This window comes from Heteronotia binoei, chromosome 12 (assembly GCF_032191835.1).
Source record: "Heteronotia binoei isolate CCM8104 ecotype False Entrance Well chromosome 12, APGP_CSIRO_Hbin_v1, whole genome shotgun sequence".
Taxonomy (NCBI): Eukaryota; Metazoa; Chordata; class Lepidosauria; order Squamata; family Gekkonidae; genus Heteronotia; species Heteronotia binoei.
In genome coordinates, this window is record NC_083234.1 from 49,820,294 (window position 1) to 49,830,057 (window position 9,764).

Sequence of the window (9,764 nt, forward strand, 5' to 3'; positions counted from 1 at the left end):
AGGCTGCCTTTGAAAAGTGTTTGGAAACTTCTATTGGTGCAGAATGCTGTACCCAAGATGTTGACTGGAGTAGGTTGTCTTGGAGCATTTGCACTCCCAATTTGCTTGCAGGCCCAATTCAAGCCCTATATGACTCGGTACCAGGAAATGTGAAGAACTGTCTGCTCTCTTTCAAACTTGCCCAGTTGCTGAGGTCATTTTTCAGTGCTGTACTTTGGATGTCCCTACCTTCTGAGATTAGACAGGTTGCAAGCTGAGAAAGGGCCTTCTCAGTTGTGGCACTGGAACTCTGCAACTGTCTCCTCAAAGAGACTCCACCTCTGTTGCCGCCTTCCACCAGCAAATGAACACTTCTGTGTTTTGTCTGCTGATCCTTCCCTCCTGCCCTATGTTTTGCTGTTTCTATGTATGTGTATTTTATGATCTTGTGTGTATATTTTAACTTGGATTAAATTATGTTAATGATGTGCTTTTGTTTGGATTTAATAGTTTTGAAGATCTGTTTTTATTATACACAAGTGCTGTTGTTTCTTTTAAATCCAAGGTGGCTGGTGAGGGCAGAATGGAAAGGTACAAGTTCTATAAATAAAACTAATAAAGAATGTTCCCATCGTGCTTGTTTGGCATTCCTTTTCACAGTTTCACTGATTTGGGGAGGGCTTTAGGACTGTAGATAAGCACAGGTCTTGTATTTGCATGAACTATTGCATGGCCAGGGATTGTGTCTACGAGGCAAAGGCAAAGCCTGAGATATGACCACTGGCAGGTCAACAATAGATGAAGAAGCCACAGCTCTTGTCCTCCTGCACCAGGAAGCTAATCTGTCTGCCACATAGCATAGAAAGAAAAGGCCTGCACAAGCTTCTCCTTCCTAGCAATAGGGCATAGCCACCCTGCAAATGCAAGGAGGGTATAGAGGCTCTACCTTCCTGCAGTAATCAAGAGCAAGAGCACATGAAGTTAGGAGGCATGAGACAGTTCCCTGATTCCAGAACTGAGAGATGTCCTTATTGCATTTAAGATCCGTGCAGTCCAAGGGGACAGCCAATTTGCCTGTCCATGTGCAAAGCCGTGCACAAGTGCCTAATTTAAAACAGATTTGAAGCATGCAAGTGACCGACATTGAGCCTGCTTCCTCCCACATTACCAATGGAAACTTAAGCAATGGCCTTACTCCTCACCGTGCTTCATGGTTTGTGGCATCTTTTGACTTGGCCAGGTTCCAATATAAAAAGCCAGCCAGGAAGGGAGGCAAATGCTGAAACAAATGGAGCACAGTGAGGAAAAAGGCACAGGAAGGGGCATTGTTCAGCCGCCTCCCCCAATATGCTCCATTTTTATAAAAATGTAGGCCCTCCATCACCAAGCCTGAGAACCTCAAGGGAGGGAAAAATCCATTTACATAGGGCCAGTTTACAACTCCTTGTGCAAGTGAGAATTTTAATTGTCTGTAGAGCTGCATCCTGACTTGAGTGGTCTCATTATCTTTGGATCTCGGAAGTTAAGTGTGGTCAGCACTGGTTAGTACTAGGATGGGAGGCCACTGTGGAAGTCCAGGGTTACTTGGAAGATGCAGGCCATGGCAAACCATCTCGTGCATTGAAAACCTTGTAAGGTCACTGTAAACCAGCTGAGATTTGACAGCACTTTCCACCAGAGTACACTGGGCACCTTTTCCTATCTACCTAGAATCTGGGAGAGAGGCTGTCTTGGATGAGGAGTTAAATTTATTAATTCCATCACAGTAATGGGCGGGATATACAGTATACTTGGAAATCTGCTTCCAAATGAATATAATGGAAACAGCTATTGACTTCCTAATAGGGATGGGCATGAACCAGCACATGAAATAAAGTTCATCATGCATTTTGGTTGGTTTGTGGTTCACGAAGTAATGTTTGTGGAAGGGCACCTGGCACAAACATTCCATGAACTTCAGCGCTGTTCATTTCTAGACAGACTGTCTCCTTCAGTTTCTATTACAGAGATTCTCTGGCTTGACCTTGGGTTTGCACTGTTGCAGTGGTACTGGTTCTGCTGGGACTGCAAAAATTCCCCCCTCACCACCACCTTGAATTTTTACTGCAGAAATTCTCTGGGACTTTAATTCTGTTCTGCAAAGCTTCTATTGTCCTTGCATTTTTTTTTCTCCTCCCACCCCCCAAATCCATTACAAAAAATGGAGGATGAGGGCACCTTCTTTGGGGAGCTGTAACTTGGATCTGTAAATCCAATTCTCACCAAACCTGAAAGGCAGGTAGAGGAGAGCAGCTGGACATCTGCAGTGAGTTTGGTGACTCTAGCTTGAACGGGATGCATTCTGTATATTCCTAAACCTCCTGAACCTGCACTTGTCATTGCCCCAGAAAGCGCTTTCCTGGGGCACCTTCTTTGGGAAGCCATAACTCGGAACCTGTAAATCCAATCCTTACCAAACTTGGAAAGACAGCAGAGGAGAGTCAGCCAGAGATCTCCTGTGAGTTTGGTGTTTCTAGCATGGGGAAGGTGTGTGTGTGTGTTTCCCATATCACAAACAACTGGTTTGTCTAGTGTCAAAAAGTTTGTGCCGGTCTGTTGTTCACAAACTGCACACACCATGAACCACGAATCAAACTGCATTTTCCCGGTTCGTGCCCATCCCTACTTCCTAATGGGATCAGAATGCCTTTTAGATGACATAACACTGAAAGGTTCAACTTTTGTTTAATATCTGTTTTTTGACAAGCATACACACAGACCACAGGGAAAGCAAACAAGATTCCTGCAGCAAGCAGCACAACAGTTGATCCTGTGTCAAATTCTCAGAGACAGTAACTGTACACCAAGAATCCCTCCACTTTTTGTTAAGTACAGCTAAGGAACCTCCTCCCCCAAAAAAACTGTCCAACACTATCAGACTCTCTGTGTGCAAAATCAAACTGCAAACATTCCTTTGTGTCCTTCCCTCAACTCAAGTGGGTATTATGTTCCATAATAGAAACTTCTAGAAACTTCAGCTCTTTTCTTAATCAGGGATAGGCCCACTTAGAACATGAGCAAGATTACTCCCCTCTTGTGTGTTAATTCTGAAGGAAAAGTGGAATACCTGAGAAATCTCAACCCTTCTCCCCACATATCCTTTAGTGAAAATCCATTAAAAACAACCTCTTCCTTACCTGGTTGTTACTTTGAATTAGGATTAATTGAGAGGAATAAAATGAATTTACAGATGTGCTATATGAGAATTAGGAAGATTGAGGAAGAATCGCACTGCTACGGCGCCAGCCCTAAATCAGACTTTTCCCTGCAGCCGCTGCGGCCGGACCTGCCTGTCCCACATTGGTCTTGTCAGCCACCAGCGAGCCTGCAGCAGACGTGGACTATTGCACCCTTCTTAAATCTTCGTTCGCAAAGCCAAGCCGAGAGAAAGAGATATGAGAATTAAGATCTGATCTTGAGCTTCTGTTTCCATTGGGAAGGAGCAATCGCTAACTCTCATTTTCTTTACTCTGTTGCCAGCATGGCATTTGTCTGAAAGGCTTCCCCTACATCTGGTGTTGGAAGTAAAAGCCCACATGAAACACTGAGGAGGACAGTCTGCCCTACATCTCTCCTCTCAAAGTTAACTATGTTTTGTCATTCTGGACTTCCACTCATGGCAGTGTGGAGATTTGAACCCAGACCCCTCACATTCTAGCCTGACACTAAACACTACATTATGTGGTCAGGAAAAGTTTGGCCCTCTAATAGGTGAATTCCTGATGTTATCCTTTTGTTTTTTCAAGCAAGTTTTATTGTATTTTTTTAAGTAACCTGAATTTCAGCTCTGAGTCTATTTCAGACAAGCTTTGGTCACACCATCTTTTGCTACTATGACTCATCCCTCGGCTAGTGACAGTTCTCAGAGAGAGTACTGAGGTTGCTGACTGAACTAAGAAGAATGAGTTGCGGCTTTTGGGAGGAATGGATACCAGGAATTTGGCCCCAATGGCTCTTGCTTTGCAGTTTTCAGGTCCTGCTCCAGTGCAAACATGCAGGGAACAGGGGTGGGCTTTGGACTTACAATTCAGAACCAGAACTGAAAACTGAATGACAAGTTTGGGAGGGGAGCCGATAACTTTTCTTGTGGTCCACCATTGGCTCATGTTGTTTAAAACCAAATGAGAATGATTTTGGAACAATTGTACCTGTGACCCCTAGATTTGTAGAAAATGTTATTTCAGATATTTTCGTCACTATTTTTGAAATAAAAAGACCAATATAGTCAAATACACATCTGTAAATCCATCCCTGTTTAAGGTCTACTGGTGGCTTCTGGCCAGGAAAAGTCGTGTTCCAAGGAATTCTGTCTCTAAAGACCAGGTGCTGAGGACCAGCAACAGGAGATGACTATCACCACATGGTTTAATTGTGGGGTTGCCAAGTACCATTTGGCCAACCAGAGAGTGATGCAGGTGGGGAGGGAGGTTGCCAGATCCAGGTTAGGAAACTCCTGGAGATTGAGGGGTGGAGAGGACAGGGTGGGGAGGACAAGGACCTCATTGGAGTACACTATCATAGAGTCCATCCTCCTAACCATCTATTTTCTCCAAGGGAAATGATCTCTGTAGTCTGCAGATTACCTGTAATTCCAGCCCCCTCCCCTCAAGTCCCACCTGGTGGTTGACACCCCTACTTGGTTGTTAGCTTCCTGTAGATTCTGGCCACAATGGTCACCAATGTTAAATGCAGCAGAGGTGATCTGCCCAGAAAATATACCTCTGTGGCTGGGAGGGATTTCTGGGAGTTCCCCCATTCTCAGCCATCCCTAAAGCTGACCCAGCCGAGAAATCAAACTTTCAAGGGGAAGATGGGAATGGCGGAAAACTGGGTGCCCATGCACATGAGATCTTTCTCTGAGAGCCCTCGGGCTCAGCATGACTGAAAGTAAAAGTCAATGACATGAGCGGATCCTGGGTTCCTCGTGAGGCCGATGGGCTCGTTGGATTTGGAGGAGGTGCAAAGGAACCAGCCTGGGTGGGCAGCAGACTCAAAGCGCCACATTCCATTCTTGTGAGACCGGAAGAAGGTAAAGCGGGTAGAGTCCTCCTTGCCGTCATTGTACAGGTCTGAGATGCGGATGCTCTGAAAAGAAGGAAAAAGGCAGCTTATGGAGGGAGCAAAAAAACCAAAACAACACCAGCAGCCTTTTGCCAGCAACCTGGGGGGCAAGAAGATACCTGACCTAGCTCCAGTTGGGGAGGGGGGGAGAGAAAGAGACTGACTGACTGGTTCCTGTTCTGAACAATATGAGGAATTCCTTGGGAACTTGCAGGACAGACTTGTTTTTCATTGGAGACAGAGAGGCATGGGTGAAGCACGAGAGGAGACAATCTCTGTGGATTCTTCCATTGGGTGATCATCGCCAGCCCTTAAGAAGGTCTTTAGTGCACAAATGCTGACAGTTCCGGAAAGGGACACTTCCTTTCTGCCAATGTACCTGCAATTCTCAGGCCCAAGTGACAAGTAAAACTAGGAGATCCATTAACATCCAGAGTCCCAGAATTTTAAAAGAGAAAGAGTAACATGTGTCCCTGATATGGATCTGGGGGACAGTATGGGTGGGTGGGTGGGGGGGGGGGTCAGACTGTTTCCTCCAAGCAATTTCAGCAAGAACAGCTCTAGATTGTTAGTGAAGTATGTGATCTGAGCAGGAGGTCCCAGGTTCATCTCCATCTTCAGTAATTAAAGAGTGTAGATGTTGGGAAAGACCTTTCTCTGCTTGTGGCTCTGGACAGCTGCTGATCGCCAGATCAGACAACGCTGAGTTAGATGCACCAGGGATATAAATAACCAACAGAGGCTCATATGTTCAGTGGTCCTGCCTGGGATGGGTGAGACTGGAGGGGGATGAAGGAGATTTCCCAGGCTCTGGCTCATGAACAGTTAACACCACATTACACACCATCATTGATTCATACTAAAGGCCTGCAACCAGTGCTTAGACAGCTAAATTCAAACATACTGAATCCCCCTTCCCACTAACCCACACTATAAACCCCCCTCCCCACTAGTGGCCTGAAGGAGACTCTCTCCTGCATTTCTGGCCACCCAGCCTTGTGCTTTTCTCTCTTCCCAGCTTCCTCACCCATGTCTTCTCTGCTATCTTCCTTATGTACTCCTTGTTTACCATTGCTGGCCTCCCATTCTGTCCAGGGTGGAAAAGAAGAGCAAACCACTGTTGCCCCCTCCTTTGTTGTTACAAAAAAGTCCTCGGTCATTTGTGCCACTGTGGGAAAGGCCAATACCAAGTGGCCTTTGTGGAAAGAACTGCAACCATGACAGGCTGAGTGGCTGGAGGAAGGGGCAGAGACATGGGCTGCTTCTCCTCTGGCCTCCCGGCCACAATACAAGCTTTGAACTCAGTGAGACCCAGTTAACAGACATATGATCAGGCTGAATCCATCAGACACAGCATCCCTGTCTCTGGCTCCTCCTTCCAAGGCTGAGCCATGTGCAGTTCACTGCCTCCAAAACAATACAATACAAGGCTGAGCCTCCTCACCTCAAGCTGGAGCACAGGTTGGTCCCCGAGGGAGCAGGCCAGGCACTGACTCCCATCCCGAATACTCAGGATGATCGGGAACTTCTCACGATTAAAGTTACGGTTAGGAATCCAGTAAATCTTCTCTGGAGTGGGAAAGGGGGAGAAGGAATAGAGAACCAGTCAACATTCTGAGGGTATTCCAGATGCAAAGGCAGAGGCATGGTGGCATTCACAGAGGCCACCCTGACACGCAAGTAGAAATAAGAGAAAGAGGATCTGGCCCAGGGTTACCTTCTCCTAGATCTGGAGAGAGGTTGGAGGGCTCTCTTGAGTGCCCCCACCCCAAATTTTTTAAAAGCCCCTCGACCTACAAAATCTTGGCTATGCCTCTGCTCTGCTGAAGTCCCTCTCAGCCTCCAACCTCAAAACCTCCTGGAATTTCCCAACCCAAAGCTTGCAGCACTAGACATTCCACAGATAGCCTGTTGCCTTCAACTCAGAAGGAGGCAATTTGAGAAAGGAAGCCAGCTTAGGTTAGTTGGCAAATGTTCCCAGGGGTTTTTTTTGCCGATGGCTGTAGGTGGTTCTTGATGCCAACCAATGCAAATGGAACTGTGGAATACCAGCAGGCCCAGGGCAGAGGCGGAAGCAAAGCAAAGGGGTAGGAAGTGGTAAAAAAGCAGGAGCTGAATTACTGAGAGGGCCACTTCCTGCCCATTGGCATGGAGATACAACAGAGGGAAGGGTCACCTCCTCACTCACTAGTTTCCATGATGGCAGACCCTTTCCCTTTGAAAATCAAGACAGTAGCCTATTGACTTGCTTGGAGAAAGGTGACAAGTCTACAGCCAGGAAATTAATTATGGGGGAGGGGGAATACCTGCAGCCCACCCCCCCACATATTCTGTGGTAGGCACAAGAATCGAGAGGGCAGAACCAATTCAGAAGAAAAATAATGGGAGAAGCCAACGGGTGTGCAAAGACATGCAGCCCTCTTGTGCCATCTTCCAAGCTCAGCATTGGGGCCTAGTTCTTGGTTGGTGTTATTGCTGTATGGGAGAAAGGCAACTGCTACCTCCATGAGTCTGAATGAGATCCATCCCTCAGTGGAGACTTCTTGACCCTTCTGCCTATCAATGAGAAACTTCAGGAGAGTAATATGACGTGCACAACACAGACTCACCTTCCAGGGCAGAATTGGGACCTTGTAGGTATCCTGCCACTAGCTCATCATTCTGTAGGTAAAGGGATTTTTGATTGACATCCCAGATTCTGAAACACCAAAGCTTAAGTTAATATGCTGAGCTCTCATCAGCTTTAAACTTGCCAGCATTACTCAGACATAAATACTTCCTTATCTCACGTGAATATACAACAAGGTCACATCTGTGTCTTGTACTTAATTGATCAGCATGTGTGTATTTGGTTTTATGGCCACTATCTGTCACTTACGATGCCAATCAAATCTACTGACCACCAAGTCTACCAAGCCACCAAGTCTACCAAGCACACACTTTGCAGGTAGAAGACCTTTGTAGCTGGAAGGCTACATGAGACGTCATCTTGGGCAGGCAGGCACGGAGGAAGCACCCACCCCCTCCGCAAACCCACCCCCTCCGCTGTGGAGAGGGCAGTGTGCTTCCTCCATGCCTTTCTTCCTGGCTTCAGCTCTGACGCTTACAGCAAGCGGCGGGATCGGAGGGCAGAGAGAGCGATCCTGGCGCTTGCTGTAAGCGTCAGAGCTGGAGCCAGGCAGGCACGGAGGAAGCGCTGGGATCTGAGGCAGCGGATCGCCCCCCAGGAGGAAGGTGCGTCCTATCGTCCGGAGCGCCTTATGGTGCAAAAAATACGGTACTTACCGAGACCTGAAGACCATTACTTGGGCACCTGGCATTGCACAGACCTTGTCCCCATCTGAACAGAGAAGAGAAAGGAGGAAGAAGACAGTGTTACTCAGTGGGGATTGGTGAGGCTTCATGGTGAATAAGGAAGCTCTGCTGTCTCAGGGCAGCCCTGTCTTTTTATAGATCAGTCGCATGATTGGAATGCACATCATCACCCAGCACAATTGTTAATTCTGTGGCTGTGATACAAGCCCTAAAATTTCCAATCGCTCCTTTACGTGTTGCAATCCATGTTGCAACTACAGATGTCGAAACTTCCCCAAAAGGACAGCTTATCTTCCTGTAGCTGGGTGCAGACAAAGGAACAGCAAAAAGCAAGCATCAACAACAAAGCATCAATTCAATGTCCCTAACTAGAAAGACCTTTTAAAGACTTTGGGTTTTCTCTTGTGAAAGATAAGCAGAGAGCCAATCGCTATTCAGGTGTAGTAGCCTGGAGCTCCTTCTATCAAAGCAAAACAATGACCTTCTGCCCACCGGAAGCTTTAGCCTTCTCACTCAGCTGCCAGAAAGATTCCCCAGACCATCTTGATGCAACTCTTTCATTCACATGGAAGGAGCAGATTTGCAGCAAGGACTGAGATCAGCAATTTTTTAAAAAACGAGCTGTGGTTCTCTGGTGGTAACGTCCTACCCATGCTAGCTGGCAGCTCCTGTCTCCAAGTCACATATTGTTCTGATCCTGTCAGCTCAAACTAGATGGTCTGTAAGCCTCGCCTAGCTACTTATGGTGCAACCTGAAAAGTTTAGGGAGGAGCAGTCAAGCCTCAGGGGGTTGTCTATAGATTGCATTGTTGCAAAAGAGGCAGAGGACACTGGCTTTTCAGGGACAGAGTTCTCCAAAGTTCTTTCCTACCACCCAGTTTGGGGCCAATGGGAACTCCTGTCAGGGTCCCCTTGGAAATGCCAAAGTACCCTCAAAAGGTCAAATAATCTGCCCCACAGCTAGGTATGTGGACATACCACATAAGCAGGAAGGGCCCAAGCTCAGGGACAAAGCATGTGCTTAGCAGGCAAAGACTCCTGGTTCAGTCCTTAGTCTCTCCAGCTGAAAAGATCCCTGGTTGTATAGCTGGCAGAGACTTCTCTTCCTCCAAGCCTGGAGCGATATGATCCCTACACCCCATTCCAGTCATCATTCTGGCCACAACATTCTGTACCAACTGTAGCTTTTGGACAGTCCTCAAGAGCACCCCCGCACCCATATAGCACATTGCAATAACCAAATCTAGATGCACCACAACCGAAAAGATCTTTTCTGCCCTCATCCATCCCAGAACTGCTGCCAAGTACCTCTTCACAGTTTCCACAGCCCCCCTGGCACCTGGAAGCATGAAATAAACTTGTCATCCCAC

At 47.0% G+C, this 9,764-nt stretch overlaps 1 protein-coding gene across 2 annotated transcripts; it reads right to left on the minus strand.

The window, feature by feature from the left end:
* Positions 1-2,687: 2,687 nt before the first annotated feature.
* Positions 2,688-9,120, minus strand: LOC132580102 (interleukin-1 receptor antagonist protein-like). 2 transcript variants are annotated; one of them, XM_060250739.1, is made up of 5 exons: positions 9,044-9,120; positions 8,365-8,419; positions 7,689-7,777; positions 6,524-6,648; positions 2,688-5,103 (listed from the first exon to the last, which is right to left on the minus strand). In XM_060250739.1, the coding sequence occupies exons 1-5, from the start codon at positions 9,045-9,047 to the stop codon at positions 4,891-4,893; spliced, it is 486 nt and encodes a 161-aa protein (XP_060106722.1). In that variant the 5' UTR covers positions 9,048-9,120; the 3' UTR covers positions 2,688-4,890. The 2 variants fall into 2 exon arrangements, with proteins under 2 accessions (XP_060106722.1, XP_060106723.1); XM_060250740.1 differs by lacking the exon at positions 9,044-9,120 and having other exon boundaries at positions 8,365-8,532.
* Between the last annotated feature and the right edge of the window lie 644 nt (positions 9,121-9,764).

What these genes read in the sequence shown, in the direction of transcription:
- LOC132580102 (XM_060250740.1), bottom strand. Translation starts at nt 8,483, where the DNA reads ATGAAGCCTCACCAATCCCCACTGAGTAACACTGTCTTCTTCCTCCTT. An exon ending in GTAATGGTCTTCAGGTCTCG is followed by an intron (nt 7,778 to 8,364) that starts GTAAGTACCGTA and finishes TTGGTGTTTCAG; the next exon opens with AATCTGGGATGTCAATCAAA. An exon ending in TCCCAATTCTGCCCTGGAAG is followed by an intron (nt 6,649 to 7,688) that starts GTGAGTCTGTGT and finishes TTCCCACTCCAG; the next exon opens with AGAAGATTTACTGGATTCCT.